Source organism: Archocentrus centrarchus, chromosome 12 (genome assembly GCF_007364275.1).
Source record: "Archocentrus centrarchus isolate MPI-CPG fArcCen1 chromosome 12, fArcCen1, whole genome shotgun sequence".
In the NCBI taxonomy this organism is placed as follows: Eukaryota; Metazoa; Chordata; class Actinopteri; order Cichliformes; family Cichlidae; genus Archocentrus; species Archocentrus centrarchus.
Genome location: NC_044357.1, coordinates 21,513,687 through 21,539,199, shown reverse-complemented (window position 1 = coordinate 21,539,199; position 25,513 = coordinate 21,513,687). Strand labels below are relative to the sequence as shown.

The window sequence follows — 25,513 nt, the reverse complement described above, 5'->3', positions numbered from 1 at the left end:
AAGCAGTATTCCTAAACACCTCATTTTGTGTTTAAAAAAGCTGAAATAAAATTAAAAAATGACCTGAAATACAAAGTTTAATTTATTGAGAAACCGGGCCGTTCAGGGTTAACGCAGCAACTCTCAGATCACATGACCACGTCACATGACCTACCTCGTCAGCTCTAGTCAGGTCTTTTCCGCATCTCCTTTTGGTTTCCTACCCCTTAACTTTAGCCATATCTCCCGCTGTTTATTTTGCTTGACATTTCATGTGGCAGCGGGGCTTCTTGTGTGACGATCGGACAGAGGATTGCGCTCCATGATTGTTGACCTGTGTCTCAAACAAAGTCTCGTTCCATTCAGAAACGAGCCGAAGAGCCGCAGCTAGCCTATGCTAGCCCGCTAACAGCTGCTCTGCTTTCTGGAGAATAGCGTCGTTGTGAGGCAGCCAACCAGGCACAAAGGTGAGGGGGGGAGCAGCTGAATGTTTGACTTCTGACTTGTACTCGGTGGTGTCTTGACATAGCATGACAGCGATGTGAAAAAAAAGCAGGATTGATGCCAAGTCTTGGCTTATTAAGCTAGCGTATTAATACGTTAAATAAATGAATCGTACTATTAGTTTGGGAGGCTTGTTGCACACGCGCTTACTCGCATTTTTATTATTTTTCTTAAAATGTGCAAAATTTATAAAGCACGTCTAGCGTCGACTCTTTTACAGTTATATTTTCACAAACGATATCGGAAACCTAAGTTTTTACACCCATTCCTAAAACATCGCTAATGAGCATGCACACACGGCATCTCTTATCATCATGCGTCCATAGTTATGAAGACAAGATGAAGATGAACACACAAAGTGAAAAGTTTGATTTAAGGCACAGTCATTTCCTTTGCGGCATCATTAAAGTATGTGTCTATCTATAAGCATCAAATCAAATATCTGGCGCGCATTAGGCGTGATTATTGGTATGATTTTAGATATCAATGCCCTGCAGAGCTCTTCACCAAAAACACTCCTCTAAAAGGCGAAGCCAACTGATGTAAGCTAAGCCAACTTTGAATTTTGTTACAGTTGCAATGTAAAATTGCAAGAAAACAAAACAAAAACATGCCAGAATTGATGGACTTTACATTAACATTGCACTTTAATTTTTGGGATTAGTCCTAATTGCAATAAATGTGGTATTCTTTTCTCAGGGCAGGTTCTATGACCTACGACCTTCAGCTCCGATCAGAGGATGTATCCGCCTTCCAGAAAGGACTTCATCTCTCTGACGCTCAGTGACTCGCACAGTCAGACCTACAACAACGGCAAGCACAGAAGGCAGTCCTGCTGGAGAGTGAGTAGTCCTGTAATGTGATATACAGAGCTCAGCTCATCTGCAGAATTACCTGAGTTTTAGCATTTTGACTCCAAAAGCTTGCCTTTTCTGGTATGTCACACTTCAAAAGCTGAAAAGAATTTAGAGAAGGGTTAAAGAGAAGATTGGAATTTGTGAAATATACACCCAGTTGAAGAAGCTGATGACTAATTCCACAAACATTTGGAGTTACAGTAAAAAAAACAACAAAAAAAAAAAAAAACAGCTTGGTTGGCTGTGTTGGTGACAACACATCCGGGCTCAGGGTTAAAGCTCAGAGCAAAAATCAATATGTGGAAATAATTCAAGTGTGCTTTCATAATCAAAGTATTCAGTAAATGGTTTGAGTATAAAAGGAAGGTGAATCATGTGCTGTGGCTAGAGTTACTATACCAGCTTTCAACAACACAATATACTTTAGAGTTTTAGGACCAGTGTGTTAGACAGCAGTACACACCATCAACACAGTCAAAACACCAAACAGGTAAACATCTTTTATACAGTTATACTAGTGCATTTCTCCCTTTCAGAGTGTGTGTAATAATATTTTTGTAGCCTCAGTTTTCCCTAAATTTGTCACATGCAGACAGTCGTTGCTGTTTCATAAAGAGCACAGATGTAATGCTGGCTTCTTGAGAATCACTTATCTAAACAACTCGAGTAACGATTTTTCATTTGTCACAGGAAACCAAAGACTCAAAAGATATATAAATTTGAATAAAAATATAAACAAAATATATTGTATTTTCTTGGCCGGGATGGGGGGTGGGTAGTGTAAAGGAAGTTCAGCACATTCAGGATGTTTCTTTGCTTTAACTGACTTGACAAAACCTAAAACCCATATCATGACGGTGATTATCAGCTTTCTCTCCTAAGCTGAGATTTCTGCTTCAGGGTTTGTGTGCACTCACATAAAAGGGGGCGTGTCACGTATTATGACTCTTCTACAGCACAAAACGATCCCTGTGAGCGCAGCCTGCTCCAGTGACAGACGTTATCAGATGATAATTATGAAAAGAAAAAAAAAGCATCACAATCTATAAAGAACATAAAACTTTAACTGTAAAATGCAACACTGCTGCAAGTAGGACAAGATAATAATGCTACAGAAGCTTGTTAAGCTTGAGATTTAATGCACAGAGAAATAAATACTTGAAGGCAAGTTATGTATTTTATTGCTGTGTGTGCTGGTGTTTATTTCTAAGGTGACGGCTGCAAATCCTGAAACTTTAAACTGCATTCATGTAAACATTAAAGGTTACTCTGCCATAGCCTAATAAAGGAGACGTGTACGTGTTTTAGTTTGTTGGCAGATTAATAAGAAATTGACTTTGATTGAACAGGTATTCATGGTGTGTGTTTTGTGTTCTAGTAGCTGCAATTCCAGCATCCACAATAGAAGTAATGTGGTGACCAGAGTCCATACAGAGTGAATGAAATTCGGCGACTGTAGACAAGATAACTGCTGGCGACACAAAGTGTGTGACATAATTTATATATTCAGCATAAGTTACCCTTGCCACTTTTGTGACACATAAAACATACACAAGGAAGCCCAAATATCAAAATAAAACAGGAAGTAGAAGCAAGGAAGGAAAGGGCATTAACATAGAGACAAAGCAGAGGGAGATGACAACAAGGAAACACTGAGTATAATACTTGGAAAATATAAACACGGAAACACAGGAAGTGGAAACAGTGGTAACAGATTACAAGTTTTTGCACTCCAGAAATAGAGTTTTGACGTTTGAAGTCGAACAGATGAACAGCAGTAGAAGTACGTGTTGTGTTCTTGTATTACTGTTAGTGGGCAGGAGCAAGTGAGGCGCTTGAGGCAGATATTTCCATATCTTATTCATTGACTTGCAACATTTTCCATGATAACCTGACATAACACAGCTGGAGGTATTAAGACAAGATATACTTGATTTATATCAGATTCTGGAAATAAGAGTGCTGGATTTATATATAAACAGTTATGTAAACAGTTTTACAAAAATCCCATTTTTGTGTTTGGATATGGCCCAGGCGTAGTTAATGAGTTTCTCTGTTCTTCAGCTGTAAACAGACTACTTAATTACACGTCTGATTGGATTGATTATCTCTGTTTTTATGACCTGTTTTTGTAAGAAATCGATTCCCGGGGCTTCGGTTTTCCTTTCTTACACCTCCTTTGTTGTGGAGCAGCCTGAAGTTTAAACCTCCTCAGATAAAAGCATCCTCTGAGCGCATTATGTGTCCGATCACTCCAGCGAGATCAAATGGATATCGGTCCCCTCACTTCGTCTCTTTCGTCTCCCAGAACATCTTTAATCTTGTTTTCTTTACTTTCGCTCTCATCCTTGTGCATTTAATCTGTAAGGCTCCTCATTTCCTTTGTCAGTTTTGATCCTCAGTTTTCACAGGTATATTATGCTGTGCATATTCTGGGTCTAATACTCATCTTTGCTCTTGCTCAGGGGGGGTTGACAGTGATAGTGCTGCTTTACTCAAAGGTTTCTTTCATCCTTGTACAACTTGTCCTACAGCCGTCTCACAATGAGACTGCCTTGGTTCTTAATGAATTAATAGCTTTAAATGGAAATGCTTTAAGTACTGCAATTAGATGTATATCGTTCATTAAGTACTAATTTATTTCTTCTGCAAGTTTACATGTATTAGTGTGAAGTACAACACACACCATCCTGCATGTGATATATTTTATCTCACACCCAAAGGACAAACACACCATACAGACAGGAAGGAACAGTAGCAGGGACATGCTGTCCTGGGTAGAAAGTGGTGTTTAAAAAAAAAAAATTGAGGTAAAGTAATATGCTGCTGAGAGATGGCGGTCCTCGTGCTCCTCAGATGGTACCATTTCTCAAGTAGGAAATTTGTTCTTCCAGCTTCAGTGTTTTCATCTTGTTTTAACTTGTAATGTGGAGACAAGAGGGCCACTACAGTAAGGAATTACAGCCAATTTTGTTCAGAGATTGCGTACAACCATATATTTATATTCATCTGCCATATTTTCATGTTTTGGCAACTCGAATACCAAAATGTTCTCTGGCCGTCCAGGTTGTTGCTTTGACTCGAGGGTGTGTTCATGTGAATTTTCTGATTACTCTAACAGCAAATAAACGTAGGTCTTTCCTGAATACAATCAAAGCTTCTCCCCTTGACGCAATCAGGGCATAATTACCATTAAACCACAGTTAAAAACAATCGCTGCTGCATAATTGCAGCTACATTTACATGGAAAATGCTCACTCAAAGAGAAAGTTAGGAGCAGCAGTGGGCTTCTTACTTATTTCTCTCACTCTCTGCACTGTTGCTCTCCTGAGACATTATAACAGAGACACGAGGAAGTCGTCCTGAATTAAATTCTGTCAAACAATTCATCAACACCAAAGACGGTGGTAGAAATGTAGCTTCCTGAGGAAATGCAGAAACCATATTTTAAAACTGGATTTTGGGGAAAAGCCAACAAACATTTTACACATTTTCAAAATCATATTTGAGACTATTTGAGTTACTGTTGCCTTCCTATCAGCTTGAAGCAGCATGACTATTCTGCTCTGACCTCTAACATCACAGCGTTTTAACTCAGAGAACTGCTGCTCACTCTTTATATTCTCTTTTTTGGACCATTCTCTCTAAACCCTGAATGGCTGTGTAGAAAAATCCTGGTAGATTAGTGGGATCTGAAATACTCAGGCCAGCCCATCTAGCAAAAACAACCGTGCCACATTCAAAGCCACTTAAATCTTCTTTCTTCTCCATTCTGATGCTGTTTGAACGTCAGCAGGTCATCTCGACCATGGTTACATGGTTATATTCACTGAGTCGCTGCCATGCTGATCAGACATTTGTGTTTGAGTTGCAGCACTGGTGTGCCTTGCTTTAATTTTTAACAATTCAAAGTTGCTGTTATTGAATGCTATTATTGCGATCTGCAGATACCCCGATCATAAGCAAAAATACTTATTTAATAATCATTGTGTGATTGCTCCTGTCACTTTCTAACTGCATGGTTGGCTCTCGTAAATGGAATTAATTTTGTTCTCTGAACTGGAAAGGCAAATGGCCGCTCTTATCTACTAATCTGTAATGTTTTATTTCAGCAGTATATCATCAGACATTTCTTCTATAAAGCCTGTTTTTATAGAAGCGGGGACTGTCAACCTGTACCTGAGGGTCGTCAAAGTTAATGACGGTTTATGGTTCCTGAGAAAACCATTCTCTGCAAATCATGTTCCTTTGAGTGGCTCAGTGCTTGCTTCTCACACTGCGCAAGGGACTTCACTAAGTGCTCTCCCCTTGTTTGCCCATGTTTCTCTCAACATTTCTAAAGGCACCATATCAGGTAGAAGCACTGAATTTCATACTGGCCTGTATGAGAGCTTCTGAGTGAGTTTTCTTTCTTCCAGCTCTCTGCAGATGAGGTCATTGAATGACTGGCTTTTGTTCATTGTGTTGTATAAACTTTAAAGAAAGGTAGTATAACATCCATCTGCTGCTATTAGAGGGCTGAATTAAATTTTCTCAGATAAAGCTTGAGAGGGTACAAAAAGCCTTAAATTGCATTTAGAGAGGTCTTAAATGTATTCTGTGGCCTGATGGAGGGGTATCTGGTTGCAGCCTGTCAGGAACTGATTTTGTGGTTATTTTATGCTTGGTATACAAAAGTGTTCATTCACAATTAATAATCCTTTTTTATATTAAACTGGGCCTGCCTGAAATAAGCTGTTTTACCACCTCTTCCTATAAGCCAACTTTCTTCAGATTGGCTACCAGCCAGTGGGTGGGGCTTCTGTGCTCACTGTGCACCGTATTGGGTCTATCCAATCTCACTGACATCATTTAGGGCCAAGAGTGCTTAAGAAACAACAAAAAACCCCAACTTTATAAAACGGAGCCTTTAGAGCAGTCTGAAGTTGAATATTTGGCTCACAGAAAAGCTTGCCACCTTACATGGAGCTCTGTTTAATAGCATTATTGGTGTTTCTAAAGTGGCAGGTGTAGGTGTGGATGCAAGCAAAATGCACCTCCCTGTGATGAATTAGTGATCTGTCCAGGGTGTACCCTGCCTCTCTTACAGTGTTGGTTCTGAAAGATTTCAGTCTCATGGATGTTTTTATTCTATAGGGTTGGAGCATTTGACTCCAAACCTATAAAAGATGGTCACAGCTTCTATATTTGAAGACTGAAGCCATTGCACAAGTGCCCTGAATCTGCATTCTTTCTAATGGCCAGCAGGGGGTGACTCTAACAGGGAAAGGCTCTTGTCTGTAAGCTTTGCTAACCTTTTCTGGATGGGTTTATGGCCTCAGTTGCTGGTTCTGAGTCGTATTTAATACAATGTGGTTTGGTTCCCATTCAGTCAAAAAGGGTGGATAATGCACAGTAGGATTTACCGGGTGATTGACAAGTGGCAGCCCTGGTTTCTCAGCCATATCCTTGTCACATCCAGCTTCAAACCAGTAAGACGCTGACAGCGAATACGCTCCGCTCGAGGCTTCAAAACTGGACTTCACTAACCAACGGGTGACATCAGTGTGGAAAGATCCATATTTAATTTACAGTCCGTGGTCTGACTGCAAATCTGAGCATCACACTTTGCTCAAAATGTATAATACTGAACCATGAGTCTCCAGGTGATTTCAAACACTGCTTTCAGTGGACAACTTTTGCACTGTTAGGCTGAACAGAATATCCTCATTATGTTGAAATGACTACAACAAAGTGAAATGAAAATGCCCCCTGAGGCCATAGCTCAGACAATGGCTCAATAGTTTCATGATGTTGCACAGGTGTTAATTAGAGCAGAGTGGTGCCAGGCTGCCTGTTGCCTTCTCTCCTCAGAGACCCTGGTTTCCTCACTCCCGCTGCACTGCTGGGTTTAGATGATATATTTGTGAACTGTCAGTGTACTTACATCAAGTGGAAAGAGATGTTGAGTTTATACAGGGTAAGAAGACTCTGCTGCCTTCTTTTACTCTCCTGATTTTTATTTTTTTTAAAGAGGCATAAACAGATGTGTTGGGGAACATATTAGAATCCGCTTTGAGTCATCTGTGATTGAAATTTAAAGCTGTTAGACGTGTTCCTGTGTAGCTAGCACTATTTATCTGCCCACAGAAATGGAAGCAGCTGTCTCGGCTCCAGCGAAGCCTCATCCTGTTCCTGCTGGCTCTGCTGCTCATATTGGGACTGCTCTCCTACACCAGCATCACAGAACAGTGGAGAGGTAAACAATCCCCTCTCCGTGCTAACTAACCGCACATGCACAGAGACTAAGGCTGTCATTAACTTTAATAGTCTTGTCGCTTATCTAGCTCAATGGGGATTTGGATCGGGTATTATTGCATAGGAAAAGTTATTTATATAGCACTTTTCACTGACATAAAACTCACAAAGTGCTGTACAGCAATTAAAACACAATCAAAAAAGAACCACATTAAAACTGAATTAAAAAAAAAACCACATGCATAAAAGAATGTCAACAGAAAGAGTTTGAGTGAATGCAGTGAGTGGCATTGTGTTTAATAAGTTGAGATTAGTATGGGGCTTGTCCATTTAGTGCTCCGTATGTAAGTGTGAGAGTTTTAAAATTAAATCTAAAACCAACTGGGCGCCACTGTAAAGAAAATAAGATAGGGGTGATGCGGTCACTTGCTAGAGTGTGTTAGGAGTCTAGCTGCGGCATTTTGTATCGCTTGGAGGCGTGACAGAGATGATTTGTCTAAGCCGGTAAAAAGGGCATTACAATAATTTAGGCGTGATGACACAAATGCATGAACAGTTTTCTCCAGTTCAGAGGAGACGACTATATCTCTCAAATGTTCCTTAAATGAAAGAAAGAGGAACGTGTGATAGATTTTAGATGTGAATCAAATACTACACCAAGATTATGAACACTGGTCTTTGCAGGTGAGTAAAAGGAGGTGTTTGCTATGTCTGTGGTAATTTTAAAATTACAATAAAACTCGAGGGCACACTGATCATTGATAGTTTATAGTTATAATATTTACTGGTAGCACTACAATATTATTTGCTGATATAGCATCATCATGGTCTTCTTATCCTGTGTGTATATCTGCTTGTGTAGGTCTGTCTGACCGGGAGGACTGGCTGGACTTGGATGACAGAGAGTTAAAGGCCATTCCTCCAGGTGTGAAGCCAGTGTTGGGTCTGGCTGCAGGTAAAGTGCCAGCTCCGGTGGCAGGACCTCATCTGCAGCCAGCTGTGGGTCCAGATGCTGTGCCAGAACCCAAAGGACCAAATATCCCCATTTTGGCTAAACCCCCAAAGGTTAGATTTGTATTTGTACTGATTTACTTTGGAAGCATCAGTTAAAACTGGAGGTTAAATAATAAAATAATTTCTTAGAATTGGGAAAATTAAAAAAAAATAGACATGCTTCATATGCTTAAAATATTCAGTGCTGACTTTCAGCTTCACATGGGATTTGAGCCTTGCTCTGGTCAAAAAAGGCCTTTGGAAAAGAATCCAGAGAAGGTGCGGGAATTTCCCCTGGACCTCATTTTTGACAGTTGTGGGCATTTTTTTAATTTGCAGTGTTTTCCTATTTGTGCAACAGTGTGTCAAATTTACTGTTCTCTGGTTATTTTATCGGTCCATCGTCTATTATTTTGTAGTTCTATTTTTGTTACTTTTTGCCATCTACCATCAACAATCACCTGCATTCCTGCCACATTGTTGCAGTAGAGCCACGGTACATATGACCGGGCACCAGTAAAAACAAGGAAAAATCTAAATTTTAATACACAAAATAGTCGCACAGCGTTTGATTTTTAAGTAGTTTACAGAGTATTTAAAGAATGTAAAAATCATCTCCACCTCAACATAATGCTAATGCCACACAGTGCCTATAAAAGATAAACTTTAGGTTTCATAATCTAAGACACTGGAAACGTGGCTACATCCATTTTTGGTGTATTATACAATCTGTGGCTATTAACCTGTGGACCAAAGCAGACCTTTTCCATGATACGTTTGTGTTTTTAGCTCTAGTCATTTGTGTTTCCACAGAAAAAGACATTTGTAAACAAAAGAGGTCCGCCAAGCCTACAGAAAGATGGAAATGTTTCAGACACGGTCGGTGGGGAAAAGCAAGAGCAAGAGGTGGTTCGGGAGGAAGAAGGCGAGGAGGAGGAAAAACAAAAGAAGATTGTCAGGTGATGCTCAGAAGATTGCACTCAAACATTTTCTCAATGCGTGGAGGCAGTGGCAGTAGCTGTAGTACATGTATCAGAGAGACAGATATAAATAATTCAGGAGTAAGATGTTTACTTTTACTGCACAGCTGGAGAGGAGCAATGATTGAAGCTGACCAGGCAACAGAGCCTCCACCCTCAGCCAATGAGAAAGAGGCAGCAGCACCCCCAGCAACTGGCAACCCAGCTGACATTGTCCCACTAGAAGGTCAGCACAGCTCAACTGTAGAGGAAAAAAATGCAAACTTTTCATACTTTCTGGGTCTACTGAGAAAGTTTAAACATTTCCCCTCAAACAGATTCTTTGAGGTAGTTTTGGCCAACTCTGCTATAGTATAAGCTCTTTAAAGCCCAGCATTTCCTTTTGACTTAAAGTTGAACATTTCCAACTTGCACAGCGAAGCCTTGCTGTGCTCAAAGCATCAACGCATGGCACAGAATTTCTACTTTATTTCTATTCTTGCTGCTCCAAATAATCAGAAAATAAGAACGCTGTTGAAAGAGCTTCCTGCAGGAAACACAGACATAAGTTTACACTTTAATTATTCATTGTTATTCCTTCGCCTGTAGTTTTACCTGAAACGAGAGGAAGACTGGAGGCGGTGTGCGATGCCTTCAAACATGCTTGGAAAGGCTATAAGGACTACGCCTGGGGTCACGATGAACTCAAGCCCATCTCCAAGTCTTTCGGTGAATGGTTCGGACTGGGTCTGACGCTGATTGATGCTTTGGACACCATGTGGATTATGGGCCTAAAAGAGGGTATTAATTGTCACTTGTTTTGTTTTTGTTATTTCTTTGCATCATTTAAATTGTTTTGATACTGATTTTTTTTTTAAAAAGGCAATACCTATGTAGGATATTAATACAGCATTATTATTGTTGTTTTTTTAAGTTAAAACTATAACATTTTAAATAAATAAATAAAATAACTCTTTGAATGCTGCTGGAGTTTGTAACTAGACCACTCGATCTTTTTTGTCCTCTGTTTCTCATACTCAACACGGTTGTAATTTACCTTTCTTGGCACAGAATTTGCCGAAGCAAAGAGCTGGGTAGAGAAAGATCTGTCCTTCAACAAGAATGTGGATGTGAATCTGTTTGAAACAACCATACGCATCCTGGGGGGGCTGCTGAGCACCTACCACCTAACAGGAGACCACCTCTTCTTGGAAAAAGCTGTAAGTTGACCTATAATAATCATTCTTACTATCCTGTCTCTGGTTATGTGAATTAGGACTCTAAAATGTATCGAACCCATGAGAACATGGATGTATCTTATTTACAAACTATTATACAGAATTAATTCTTTCATTTATGGTTCTTATTTTTACATATATACCAGTTCCAATATAATTTAAGATAACTCTGAGATTGATCTATGCCAGGATTTGTTGTCCATAAAATTTATAAAGTGTAAGAAAGCTACATTTTTCAAAAAAATTCAATAGTGCTTTAATCTTGGAACACAACTGGTGAGTTCTTCTATAATTCAGTTTCTTCTCTACACTTAAAGAAAGACCTCGGGTCCAGATTGATGCCTGCTTTCAAAACACCTTCAAAGATCCCCTTCTCTGATGTCAACATTGGGAAGGGAACGGCGCACCCTCCGAGATGGACGTCAGACAGCACGCTCGCTGAAGTCACGAGCATTCAGCTGGAGTTCAGGGAGCTGAGCCGCCTCTCTCAGGACCCGCAGTATCAGGTGAGGACACCGCGACTGACTCCAGCGCATTAAAACGCATTTTAATGTGTATTTTTGAGATGGAGTAAAAAATAAACATTTCTCGCAGTAAGATGACAGGTTTAAGTTCAGTTAGAATTCTACGCTGTGTACACCTCACCCGTTGTTCAGTGATCTGAAGTGACAAGCATAAATTTATGCTTAAAGAACTTCAACCAGTCTGACATGAACTTAAATAGTTCCTTTCACAACTGGCGACAGGCCTGTGTGCCAGCTTCTGATGAAACATGAGCCAAAACATCAGCAGTAAGTGAGCAGAGGCTGTTGGTTTCATGTGATCTCATCAGTCTCATTCCTTTTTTTTGTTTGCCCCGTCTCCAGGAGGCTGCAAATGAGGTAATGAGGCTGGTCCACAATCTGCCCGGCAAACACGATGGCCTTGTGCCCATGTTCATCAACACCAACAGCGGCCAGTTCACCCACAAAGGGGTCTTCACACTCGGTGCCCGGGCAGATAGCTACTATGAATACCTGCTCAAACAGTGGATTCAGGGAGGCAAAACAGAAGATGAGTAAGTACAATTTTAATATAAAATATAATAAACAATAATCAATCTAAAATCATCAGCTAGGCAAGGTATTTCTCACATAAGATGAAGTCCAACTGTGCTGAAGGCTTTCTAATTGTAGCTAGAAAACTGGGTTAAACAATCCATTCTCATCTTGCCTTTGTTGTCAATACAACGGTTAGAAGGCTAAAGGGCCTTCCAGATCAAAGTGGTGCCTCCTGGGTGCAGCTAACAGCTTAACAGGGAAGTGTTGTAGGGTGATAAATGAGCAGTTTTCTAACAAATCTTTAAAAGATGTTGATCGTCCTTGTTTTCTGTCAGAATTGTAGCTGAGACATACAGGATTCATTAAAAAAAAGCAGATTTCCACAACATGTTTTAAAGAGCGCAATATTTATGAACACATGAAGAAATCTTGCAGAAAAACATCTGAGCATTTAAAGTACAGTGTATAAATTCATTTATGGATAGATGCCACGTACGGTGCCAGCCCAGATCCTAGAAAGGCTTTGTGATGCTGAGATCAGAGCTCTTGTGGGGGTGGCAGACAGTCTGTTGCTGGACTCCTTGTTCTTCTGATCATAAAAGATAGCTCTGTGTGACTCTGGCTTCATGTTCTGGGGGTTGTTGTCATGATCATTATGAATGATATTGTATATTTGTATGCAAAAATTTGTGCACTCTATGAAGTTATTGACAGCACCTAAACCGAGTCATTACAGACTGACTAATAATATGATGTTGTCTATGATTTATGTTGCTAATATTCCCTCTTTATGTGTATGCTTTGTTTAGTCTGCTGAAGGACTACCTTCAGGCCATAGAGGGAGTGAAAAAACACCTCCTGAGACAGACGGGACCCAGCAAGTTGACCTTTGTTGGAGAGTTGTCCCACAACCGCTTCAATCCTAAGATGGTAGAGATACTTATTCAAAGTCATTGACCAAAATGAGGGGTTTTGAACCCTTGCCTGTCTTGGAATATTTTTCATACTGCCAAAGTCAGTCAACCACAGACAAGCTATCCTGTTAAATCAATCTCCCTCTGTGCTTTAGTTAAAACTGTATCTGTAAAACGTCCTGTTCATTTGACTCTCTTATCAGCCAGTCATTTTTAGGTGTCATCGTTATCTTTCGTTTCTCAGTCTCTTCCTTCTAGACTGTATCACTCACTCTGTCACTCCTGTACAGGACCACCTGGTGTGTTTTCTGCCAGGAACTCTTGCTCTGGGGGCCCACAATGGCCTCCCAGGGGATCACATGGATCTGGCTGTGCAGCTGATGGAGACCTGTCACCAGATGTACAAACAGATGGAGACCGGGCTGAGCCCAGAGATCGTACACTTCAGCCTGCAGGCCAGTGATGGGAGTGACGTTATCGTGAAGGTGAGACTGAGGGCTGTCGGGTATCACTTTGTCATCTTATTGCTTGTTTTATAAGCCATTTTACTACTACTGTATGCCTTTTTTTTGTATTCCCTCATTTTCACTGTAGCTTATGTATAAATTTTGCTTTGAGGAGCTGTGTCCACCAAAGTGTTTTTTAGCAGGTGAAAACGACAGGCGCTCATGTGGGGGTGAAAAAGAAACCGCTAGGAGGGCCTGAAAGTGCTTTGGAGGTGCAGGATACTTTGGTTGCTGTGATACAGAATAACCACAAAGATTATCTGTTGCAAGAATCAGACTCTAGCTCACTAGCTAGTAAACCGAAAGGAGTCAAACTGTTCCTCCAAGCATTATTTTTCATGTTAATACTGTGATATATGCAGAGATGGATATTTGTATGCCCTCCCCTGTTGCTCAGCACGAGTACAGGCAGCTAAGAAGCTGCTGTTTGTGAGTGTAGTATTTGACCTGCCCCTCGTCTCCTGTGATTGCACAGCTGGGTAAAAGTGAATCAGCGAGTCTACATTTGTTGTGAGAGTCATGACCATAACCTCATTAACACTCCTCTGGGCTCATTTAATTTTTCATTAATAGCTGTAGGTTTATCTAGTTGCTGTTCTTGTCTGCTCTGCTGCTTCGATTAATATTAAATATGGTTGTGCAACGTTTCAGGAGCTCATTTAAATTCTGTAATTAAAAACTAAAGAAATTATTTTTAACTTCTCAAGGCTTGTTTTTCTTTTTTTTTTTTGCTTTGATAAGAAGGCTGAACAGTGTGCACAGAAATTGTTTTCAGACACATTTTTGACATTGAACACACTCACTGTTTTTTTTGTTTTTTTTGTGTATGCTGTATTGTGTAAGGTAGCATCATACTAATAAGAAATTTAAAGTTTGAAGTCACAGTTCATGCTTTAATCCATAAGTAATCTGTTTTATTTCCTTTACTTTTTTTCTTCAGTTTTTGTTCAGTGCTGTGAAGGAAGCATTAAAGATCTGCAAGTCATTGCTGTCCAAATGTCTGTCGTGCAGTCTCTGATTTTTATTTTATTTTTTTTAACCTGCCTGCTCTTGACTTGTACTTAATCTTAGCCGTAGCTTTGCTCAGTAATGCTGCTCACCTCAAACGCTGATCTTTATCTCATCTGTTTTTTTTTTTTTTATTGCAAAATGTATTGACAACCTCTCCTGTGTGCTTCAGCCTGCAGACAGACACAACCTGCTGAGACCAGAAACTGTGGAAAGTCTCTTCTATATGTACAGATTCACCAAAGACACCAAGTACAGAGACTGGGGATGGGACATGCTGCAGAGCTTCAATAAGTACACAAAGGTACAAACGGCTGAACATAGATCAGCCTTATCTCAACTTAAAAAGTTTCATTATGCATTTTAATTACTAACTAATTGAAAATGATTAGGTTAGCAAATTTATTTCAAATACAAAAAATGTAAATCAGTGCAGACAGATTCCTGACAGGGAAAAGAAAAGGCCAAAGTTAAGTGTGTATAGCAAAGTCTGCCTCTCTTGAGGGCTCACAGTGCAGGGAAGGCCGGTTGTTTTTCATATGTAAAAGTTTGGGCAACTTGGGGAAAGTTTAATTTGCATCACGATAGATTTGTCTGCTTCTCAATGGGGAAATTAACTTTGTGATTAAGTGCCTCTGTTCTTGCAGGTCTCTGGTGGTGGCTACACATCCATTAACAACGTCCGTGACCCTGATAACCCCGGGCCCCGAGACAAGATGGAGAGTTTCTTCCTGGGCGAGACATTGAAGTACTTGTATCTGCTCTTCTCTGATGACATGGAGCTGCTCAGTCTAGACAAGTATGTCTTCAACACAGAAGCCCATCCTCTCCCCATATGGCCCTCTCCTCCTAAGTGAATACACTGGAGACATCAGTGGAAATCAGGCCCACGGAGTCAGGTGCATCTCTAAGCATCCGTCCCAGCTGGACTGCTGCGTGAAAGCAGATCCGTGCTGTCCACCTGATATGTAAAGGAGTTTAATTTGTTTTCGTGGTTCTGTTTTTTTGTTTTTGTTTTTTTTCCTAAGGAAAAGGTTTTGTGACAGAGCTGGTCTCTAATGTAAAAAATACTTTTTAAAAATCAGAGTAAGCTAACGGGAACACTTTCCTTTAGTTCTTGGGTGACTTGGATACTTCTTGTTTGTGTCCCGTTTCTGCCATGTCAGTTTACAAACTCTCATTAGCCCTACATGTCGAGGTGTGCTGGCTGTGTGTAGGTGTCGGCTAATTCACCATGTCGGTTCTCATGCTTCAAGGGCACTGATTGAAATGGATGAAGCACGTTCAGCTGAGTTTATATTTAAATTGTCAGCTCTAGTGTATGAGCGTGGTACATTGGCACTCACTCACATATAAAAATGACAGAAGTCAAAAACCCCTCAGGATTTTGTTACTCTGTGTGACCCTGTTCCCCTGTGTGTGGGAGCTATGGGCTACTGCAGCGCAGCACACAGGGGACCGATTCCAGGTCACAAATCAGTGCCTAACCACAGAAGAAAGGCAGAGTTTTCTTAATACTGAACATTTAAGTTTTTGATTCTTAAAAACAAGACTTCAATTCCAGCTTTCAGCTGTCGAGCGCCGTTACTTTTGCTGTTGTTCACCTGATTTAAGTTGTTCCCTTCAGTTTTACGCTTCTAGCAGTGCTTTATATGACACTGCAAAATAGAAAAGTTAAATGAGTTAAAGCTTCCTGAACAGTCATACCTCTGGGTTGTTGTTTACTGATCTTTACATTTTGTGTAGCATTAGAGCACTCGTAGTTCTGTAGGTCGTGCCATGTGTCACCGTGGCCATACGGCTCAAATGACGTAACAAGTCCTGATTAATTTTTGATACTAGAAGGTTTGCAGTTTTTATTTGTAGTCCGTGTTCTTTTGGCCTACACGTTTGATCAGGAATTGGTTGCATGCAGGTAAACTGCCTGCAGGGAGAACAAATGAGGGGGCCCTTTTTGCTAAAATCCAACACTGTAACCACCATTCATTTTAGCTTTTTGTTTGCTTTTTTTAAATGTCTTTGCAATGAGCTGAGGAGGGAGTCTTGGCCTAGATGTCTACTGGCTACTGTGAAAACACCCCCAAACTTCTACTGCCCTCCAAAGGCTATGTCAGTAGACAAGCTAGTGGGCTCTAAGATTGCACAGATAATGAAAGTTTGTAGACGTTTATCCTGAATTATTTTTTAATCATCTTTTGCATTTTTGTTATAGAGGAGCGTTGGTCAGTAAGCACAACACTTACTGTATGTTTAGGCACTTTATGTTTTAAGGTGAAGATGCTAATCTGTTTGAAGGAGAACCCCAATAATGTTACGATCCCCTATAAGTAAGCGCTTGGCCACAGGGGGGAGGAAGAACTCCCTTTTATTGAGAAGGGATCTCCGGCACAACCCGACTCAGGGAGGTGCAGCGATCTGCTGCGACTGGTTCGTGGGTGAGTGGAAATAGAAGTCAGAAAAGAGGAGCATTTACACACTTTCAGTAATTTTGATTTTTGAGACTCGAGTCGTGGTTTTGAGTAAAATTGCACTTTCAGTGTTTACAAATTTATTAGGCCACCTGTTACTAAAAACACAAAAAAAACACAAATATTTTATAAATCTGTCAGAATCCTGTTTAAAACTAAAAATTACTGAACTCACATTTTTATACCCAAATTTGAGCCGGCATACTGGACTTCTTTGAGAAGTCAAAAGTTAATCAAGCATAAACATTAACAAACATTAAATAAACGATTTATTACATCGGGTCGTGGTCTAATAAATTTGTTAAGCACTGTATATTTTATAAAGGGAAATCTCTAAGGTTGCCATACAGTGTAAGCTGGCAGTTGCTTTAGGTTTACAGCAAACCTACTCACATTATCATTTCCAGTGTCAGAGACAATATCCAGTATTTGGATCCAATATCATTTTTGTCTATAAATTAGATATGAAAACAAGGAGGTCGTGTTACATTCAAGGTCTAGGCCACTGGGCTTCCCTAAAATCAGATGCTGTTTCTGAACAGATGGAGTACCACACTCCTAGTGTTGCTTGACTGGTGAGTTTCTAATGTGGCAAATCTGTGTTATAAGAGCAAACAGACATTCCCTCCGTTACTGTGGTGGCACCTCACCTGTAACCTCTGCAAACAGCGCTGTATCAGATGATCAGGAGCTCATTGGTTGGTTGTTTTTATCAAGATATGTGTTCCCTTTTACTTCTGTTCTATTATCAGCTACTCCAACAGGAATGCAACAAAGTAAAAGCCACTCTATCAGATATACTTACTGTTTTTCCTTGACTAAATATCTTGTAAATCCCCATGTTTCAATGGCATTCTGAGCTTTGTGTGGACCAGGGGAAAAAAAAAAGGCATTAATCTGCCTGTATTTGGACCACCTCCCCCTAGCTCAGTGCTGTGTTGGCTGAAGTTGCAGGGTAAGAGTTTGAGTGTTTAATTAACAAATTTGTGCTCGGTTCAGTAGGTTAATAACACATTTCACTCAACCCTGACTGTGGAGATGAGTCAAAAGTGCTTAATTCGGGATATTTGTTCACAAAGCCAATGTCAGAGCCAGCTATGCTGACCGCCTTTAGAGGCAACACTGGCTGAAACTGACCCCGATCAATCTGCTTTCATGGGCAGTGTGAATGTGTTCAGTTCTGCTACCACAGTAATGGCAGAGGCACTTGTAAGGACCATGTAAATTGGCAGCTTGATACATTTATAGAAAGTCTTTAAGAGTCAGAGTTTCTGAAGCCCGTCCTGCAATGTCACAGAGGAATGACGTCCTAGCGTCTCGCGATGTCTTCCCTTGGAATCCGTCACATATCCAAGAATTATGGTGGTAATGGACGGTGAACTCAGAAGCTTCCAGGGGGAAAACAAAATTACTTTGATCACTTTCAAGCTTGACAATAAAGAGGGCGACACTATGAGGGATGGTCCATATACACACACACGTGGGTTTCACATATTATTGCATTTCATAGCTCAGGGACTCTTTTCCAACAGAAGGCGTGTAAGATGACTTATCCCTCAAAAAAAAAAAGAGATTGAAAATAAGTGGTGGATGTGATCTGTCATTATGGTTTTTTTGGGCTAATACAACACATACTGTAGCTGGTCAGAAGGATTTCTTTTTTTTTTTTTAATGAACTTGTCCAGCCAAAGGACCAATGAGCTTATGTGATGGCACAGCATCTTCCATCCATCCGTCTACAAGTCACAAGAATCGCTACTCCTCTTAGCATTGGCCAGATTTTAGTGGAACTAGATTAATTTGACCTGGATATGATTGTTTGTGAGCCTCCTTGACTTCTTAACGGATTTTCATTCTCATTAGTTTGCTCAATACCAGCCAACCAATGAAAACAAAACTTATAACTTTCTTTCTGTACTGCAAACATTAAAATGATATGAATTGTGATTGTATTCAAGTTTTTTTTTTTTGTTTTTTTTTAAAGATTTAGTTTGATAATTGGTGATTGATTTGGTTGCTGTTTTGTGATCATGAGATACCTGTCAAATGTTGATTATAGGGCTGAGTAGGATGCCTTGTTTTCTTTATGGTACTAATGGGGGAAAAAAATTTTGTAGACCAATGCAGTGCACTGTAAGCGCTGCTTTGAATATGGTTGATCCCAGACTGCTTCTGTTCTGTATCTGTTTTCAAATGGGATTAAGTCATGTTCTGCTTTTAAAGTGGACCTATTACGCTTTTCCATATTTTCTACTGTCACAGTTAGCGCACGACCGATATTTCGGTCTTATCAATGTATCAGTCAGTCTGGACCAATATCACAACCGATATTAGCTATTTGCTGATTATGTTGGTATCGACATTTATAATGACAGCAGATAAAAATGTAAAAAGTAGATAATTGGAGAAACACCCTTCAACCTTGTGTGTTGAGTTTGCATAGTTTGCCCACCAGGGGGCAATCTGCAACTTCCCTGTTGGCAGCATGTTTGGAATGCCACAAACACAACAACCAGCTGATCCAAGTCAGATGATCGGAGTCAGGCAGACTTGTGACAAAAAAAAATAAATAAATAAATAAATAAAAAAACAAGTCTGTCTTTAAACTTCATACGTCCGTCCAGACCCGTCGCTATGGGCGGGCCCTAGGGGGCCGGGCCCGCCCACTGATACGCTTGGGCCCGCCCACCCAAGCCAGATCACTAATCAAGCTAATAATAGTGGTGCCCCCCCGTTGGATTTCATAAGCCCCCCTTAAGACTGAGATCTGGTGACAGGACTGCATCCGTCCATTTATTTTCTACCTCTTATCTGAGTCCAGGTCACCTGGGCAGCAGCCTAAACAGAGAAGCCCAGACCTCCCTCTCCCCCAGCCATCTGCTCCAGTATATACAGGGCTATATTTAAACTGCATTTCCATATTATCTTAGTGAGGACTGATACATAACTGTGCATAACAAATGTTAAGAAAATCTGTGTATGTTTCATGTGTCTGAAAGGGAAAAAAAAAAATCTGATTTTTAAATCACCAAATATTGGTATCGGTATCAGTCTTAAAAGTCCTATATTGGTTGGGCTCTACTCACAGTGGTTCATATTAAAAATGGCCAAAGTTTCAAATGATGAGGGCTGCATATGTGGACAAAAAGCTCAGGCACTGGGCTGCTCTTAATGCTCAGTTTCAGATAGATGTTACTAATCATGGATCTGTATGATGACAGTAAGAGGTAGCTACCTTGGTTATAGTCATCGCATACACAAAGCTATGCCTGTGAGCACTTCTATGTTTGCATGTGACATCTAATCAGATGACACTGGAAGGAAAGAAGTTGAAAAACCTGTTTCAGACAGAGGATGATTTGAGGGGTAGCACCAAAGTCCAGTATTAGATAAATAAGGATTATTTTTAGCTGTGAATAATGCAAAGGTACTCTAGTAAAGTCCAAGAATAAATATACGGCGCTGGAAATTAGCATAATGGGTCCACTCTAACCTCATGTTAATAAACTTTGTCCTCCAGAGAGCCATACTGACCCACATCTCTGAATGTACACTACATTTGCCACTGCTCTGCTGTGCCTGTTTGGATGTATATTGTGCTTTGGTGGTTTTGTTTGTTTTTGCGGGACTGCTGCTGCATCAGCGGTGTTTATTTTTGAGTGGAAATTTGAGCACCGAAAAATTAGATTTTGGGCTTGTATTTTTAATCTGGGTGGGTGGGTGGTTGACAAAAAATATGGTGTAAATATTTTGTGTAAATTGTTTCTTACCGAATTAAATCTGTGTCCTGATTACTGAGCCTTTCCTCGTCTTAATATTCTGTGCCATCGTGTCAAAAATCCAAGTTTGAAGATGCTCGCGTTTTGTGCTTTTCACCTGGTCTTTCAAGGCGCTCCCGCTGTCGCACCAGTTTGTCAACAGTTGTTGAGAGATTCAGTGTGAACCAACACGTTTGAATGACTGGTAGACAAGCATTACCATCATGGAGCCTTTCTCCATTTTTTTTGACTCCTATATAATCTGTGTTTTTTACAACATATAAAGTATAAGGAGTTTTGCAGGAGTTAAATCCTGTAAGCAGCTGGCTTTAATAGAAGTTTAACATTCACTGAGACTGATGTTTGATGACTGAGGACCCCCCCACTCTCCCTGCACAGCATGGGGACATAATTACATCTGCTAACATCTGTTCTACTGCATATAATGTCTCATTCAGTTTTCTATGGTTTATAATTCAATTCTTAATTCCTGCTGCATAAGAATTGGTAGGAAAAATAGAAATTAATTCCAGAGCTGTCTTGAGGTGTCTAAAGACATGCATTTAACCTTGTGTGTTAATTATGCAATGCTTCAACCACACTGACTTGTATGAGAAGTGTTGTGGTGTCACCATAGACGGTCTAAAAGTGAAGCCAAAAATGGAAGCACTTTATACCTGCATTATTTTTAATGGATACCAGAAGGCGACGTGTGTAGTTGCATAAAAACTTCTGGTCCTTGTTGAAGTCTTATAGAAAACCTGTCAGACTTGACCTCTGTAAACACTTTTCTGGTGGGTTTATGGAGTCAGTCACTCATTTTGAGTGATATCGAGTAAAATGTTAAGTACATTTTGGTCATTCTAAGATTCAAAAGGGAGGATTATCCAGGAAATGCTGACTGGCTAATGATTTGTGATTGGCAAGTCAAACGCTCTTCTTGTGGATGACTTCGCATTAGCTATGTCCATCTTTTGTACAGTCTGTGGGTGGTACAATAAACACTGGTCTTAAATGTTTGCTGAGGCTTTAAAATAAAAAAAACAAACCTGAGATACTTTTTATTCAAATTTATATCAGGAAGAGGCATGACTTGGTTGGAAATCCCAGTAAAAGCTTTAATTACTACTGATATTATGGTACATTTACTTGCTGATAACAGTGTATGTGCTGAACAGCTGACACCTTCATGGCACCTCAAAACTGCTGGGATCGGAGCTGGTTGTGGATTGGGCTAAAACAAGAAATTTGGGCAGGATTCAGATTCAGCCCTTAGTTATGTTCCTATAACTGCCTTCCCACCAGCTTCAGATATGTGACGTTCAGTTTTAAAAGCTGCTGAAAGGTAAAACCCAACAGTCAAAACGACCCCCGATGAGCACGCACTCAGTGACAGTGGGAAGGAAAAACTCCCTTTTAACAGGAAGAAACTGGCAGAACCAGGCTCAGGGAGGGGCAGCGAGAGAGAGAGGGGCTTCAATCACACAGGCCCACAGACTAGTTGGAGGATGCTGCAAGACACTGGGTAAAATTGGTTATTGTAACACCTGGTGTGAAAATATACTAATAATTAAAAGAAAGTTATATCTGTGGGGGTATCAGTCTTTACCAGTTCATGAAAGTAAATTTGGTGTGGGAAAAAAAACCCATCATAGAACATAGACTCCAATACATTCAGTATGCTGCCTCATACCTAACAATTTTGGGACTTTTACATTGATAAATACTTGATTTATGAACAACATCTCTCTTTGCCAAAAAGGCAGTCTTTAAATCATACATTCATAATTTAAATCGATGTTGGTAACAGAACAGTTAAGACCAGAAAGCCACCTCGCAATTCATATTGTAATTATTTTTTCTGCCTAATTGTACAAAAAAAAAAAAGTTTTGTAAAGCTATTTTTTTTTTTATGAAATTGCATATATGGTGAAATCGATTATGGAAAAGTTGTATTGCAAAATCTTGTCTGTTTTTTTGTTGTTGTTGTTGTTGTTTGGAAGCAGTGGTTGGATTTAATGTACAGTATTTGTAAAACTGTCTTTTAATCGCCGATTGCCAGAGTACAACACTTGTGATTGTCTATTATATTTTACATGAAGTGTGGCTAATAAAACCTCAGCGCTGTCTGTCGTTTCCTGCCTGCAGAGGCTTCTGCTTCACTGACTGTTGCGCTGTGTTGGGAACCTAAGACGCGGATCAATTTTGTTTTTGCGGTTTCAGTCGACTGATTGAGCCTCATGAGAAAAAAACGATCCCTTCACTGTGACAGAGCCTGTAAGTTCATAACCCATCTGTATGTTTTGAAGAGATGCTGACATGTATTTATTTTACACTTCCTTATTAATTTTTAGAGCTGATAATGTTTTGGCACTTTCTCAGTTTGTTTGTTGCTTTTCACGGAGCTTTTTTTTCCCCCTTTTCTCAAATCTGCATCTACAGGTTGACTGATTTAGCACTTTGTAACTTAGGTTGTGGCGTATTGAAATGTTCACTGAAGTCAGACATTTTTCATGCCCACTGAATTTTTCAATAAAGCTTTTCAGTGAAACTGTTTTTGTTATGTATCCAATAATTCCCACTTTAGAAAAGTCTGTTTTCGGTGCATCGATAACTCTTCCTTTCCCTGTTGAACCCTGTGAATATCTTCTCAGACCTGACAGCTGATAACATTGTATGCCTTCAGAAAGTTTCTCCTTGTGAGCATTTACCGTGATGTGCAAAAACCTTGAGCCACCCCTCATTTCTTAATATTTTGCTTCCAAGGAGCCAGACTTGTAATTTTTGAAAAGTGGATTTGAGCTTTCTGAAGGTCTTTCAAAGCTTTTCTTTGCACATTAGCTCCGTTTTCACTCATTTTTAATCCTTGTACCTGACCATTTTCAGAGGAATATTTTTAACAGACAACTTAGCAAAGAACTCAGTTTACACTGTATCTTTAGACACTTTGTTACTAGCACCCTGTCACAAATTCACATAATTTATTCTCATTTCCTTTGTTGAATCTATGAAACATGGCAAGGATAACACAGTTTGACACGCATTAAATAATATTTTTATACCCACAAGGTGATTCTGTAAGCCTTACTAGCCAAAAACCTGGTATATGTCAGCATGGTGTGCAGTGTGTCCTTTAAACATCTGAGGAAACTGGACAAAAGGAGGAAAAAGGGCAGACTTAAACAGTGCTCCTAAAAAGTTAAGGAACACTTTGATCAGAGTATAGCATCAACTCAGTTAAGCTTCTGAGATATCGATTTGGTCAGTTAAGTAGCAGAGGGGGTTGTAAATCAGTTTCAGCTGCTTTAGTATTGTGAAATTAACAACAGGTGCACTAGAGGGTCAACAATCAGACAACCCCCCCAAATAGGAATGGTTTTACAGGTGGAGGCCACACATTTTTCCCTCCTCATCTTTTTCTGTTTTTCACTAGTTTTGCATTTGGCTAGGATCAGTGTCCCTGCAGTTAGCATGAAGCTATACCTGGATCCTACAGAAGTTGCACAGGTAGTCCAGCTCCTCCATGACTGGACATCAATACATGCCATTCTCAGAATGTTGGCTGTCTCTCCCAGCACAATGTCAAGATCCAGGAGGATTCCAGGAGACAGGCAGTTACTCTAGGAGAGCTGGGCAGCCATAGAAGGTCTTGACCCATCAGTAGGACTGGTATGAGAATGAGCACTGGCAGAGCCTTACAAAATGACCTCCAGTAGGCCAGTGAGTATCTCTGCCCTGTGCTCACTGCCCAGCACTGTAGAACCCAACTGGCATTTACCACAGAATACCAGAATTGGCAGGTTGAGGTCAGGCAGATATGGAGAAGCTGTAGAAAACCTTATGCTGCCTGCAACATCATTCAGCATGACCAGTTTAGTGGTGGGTCAGTGATGGTCTGGGGAGGCATATGCATGGAGGGACACAGACTTCTACAGGCTGGGCAACTGCACCCTGACTGCCATTAGGTGTCAGGATGAAATCCTTGGACCCACTATCAGACCCTACGCTGGTGCAGTGGGTCCTGAGTACCTCCTGCTGCATGACAATGCCTCATGTGGTAAGATTGTGCAGGCAGTTCCTGGAAGATGAAGGAATTGATACCATTGACTGGGCCTCACGCTCACCTGACCTAAATCCAATAGAACACCTCTAGGACATAATGTTTCAGTGCATCTGACGCTGCCAGGTCGCACCTCAGACTGTCCAGGAGCTCAGTGATGCCCTGGTCCAGATCTGGGAGGAGATCACCCAAAATACCATCTGTGGTCTCATTAGGAGCCCGACATTGTCAGGCATGCATACAAGCACATGGGGGCCACAAAACTACTGAGAACCATTTTGAGTTACTGCAATGAAATTTCAGCAAAATGGACTAACCTTTCACTTTGATTTTTGAGGTGTCAGTATAGATATCTGGCAGCATTTTTTTTTTGTTTTTATTTTTCCACTTTGAGATGTGTTTTTTCAAAATGTTCCTTTTTTGTGTATCCACAGCAGATGAACAGTATCTGAAAGGGAAAAAAAAATCTAGCAAAGAACTGACACCGGCCCTTCAGTTGATCCATGTACTGTTAACTGAAGTCTCATCAGAAATGGTTTCACAACTACAGTTGTTGCACAGGTATTATCCTATCACGGTACCACACTGGAATTCACTGAGCTCCTGAGAGCGACCCATTCTTTCACAAACATTTGTAGGAGCAGTCTGCATGCCCGGGTGCTTGGTTTATACACCTGTGAACATGGAAGTGACTGGAACACCTGAATTCAATCATTTGGATAGTGTATGTTTGCATGTTTCAGTAAATTGCTGCACCTAGTTCTCATTTTCCTAGTGAAATATAAAGAAATGAAGGGTGGCTCGAGACTTTTACACTCATTCATATGCATACACAAAATCTCTCCCTACTTTCATACTGTACAAGCTGGGAGAGGCTGTGGCTGGAATACTGCTGCATACAGGGGGGCTGTAATTGTTCTGGAAAGTCACATAAAGTGCCAGAAAATCTACTGGAGAGTTTTCCTAGAGGAGCAGATGCTCTGATAGTTGCG

At 40.4% G+C, this 25,513-nt stretch overlaps 1 protein-coding gene across 2 annotated transcripts; it reads left to right on the top strand.

Annotated features, from left to right (window-relative positions):
• Nucleotides 1–180: 180 nt before the first annotated feature.
• man1b1a (mannosidase, alpha, class 1B, member 1a) lies at nucleotides 181–22,971 on the top strand. Of its 2 annotated transcripts, XR_004020691.1 has the most exons (15): nucleotides 181–446; nucleotides 1,183–1,325; nucleotides 7,470–7,578; nucleotides 8,440–8,642; nucleotides 9,384–9,529; nucleotides 9,658–9,776; nucleotides 10,139–10,330; nucleotides 10,601–10,749; nucleotides 11,085–11,273; nucleotides 11,634–11,824; nucleotides 12,617–12,737; nucleotides 13,012–13,206; nucleotides 14,408–14,539; nucleotides 14,883–16,741; nucleotides 17,182–22,971. XR_004020691.1 is itself a non-coding variant. In XM_030742768.1 (14 exons), the coding sequence occupies exons 2-14, from the start codon at nucleotides 1,224–1,226 to the stop codon at nucleotides 15,090–15,092; spliced, it is 2,058 nt and encodes a 685-aa protein (XP_030598628.1). In that variant the 5' UTR covers nucleotides 181–446; nucleotides 1,183–1,223; the 3' UTR covers nucleotides 15,093–22,971. The 2 variants fall into 2 exon arrangements, 1 of the variants encoding a protein (XP_030598628.1); XM_030742768.1 differs by having other exon boundaries at nucleotides 14,883–22,971.
• Nucleotides 22,972–25,513: the final 2,542 nt, after the last annotated feature.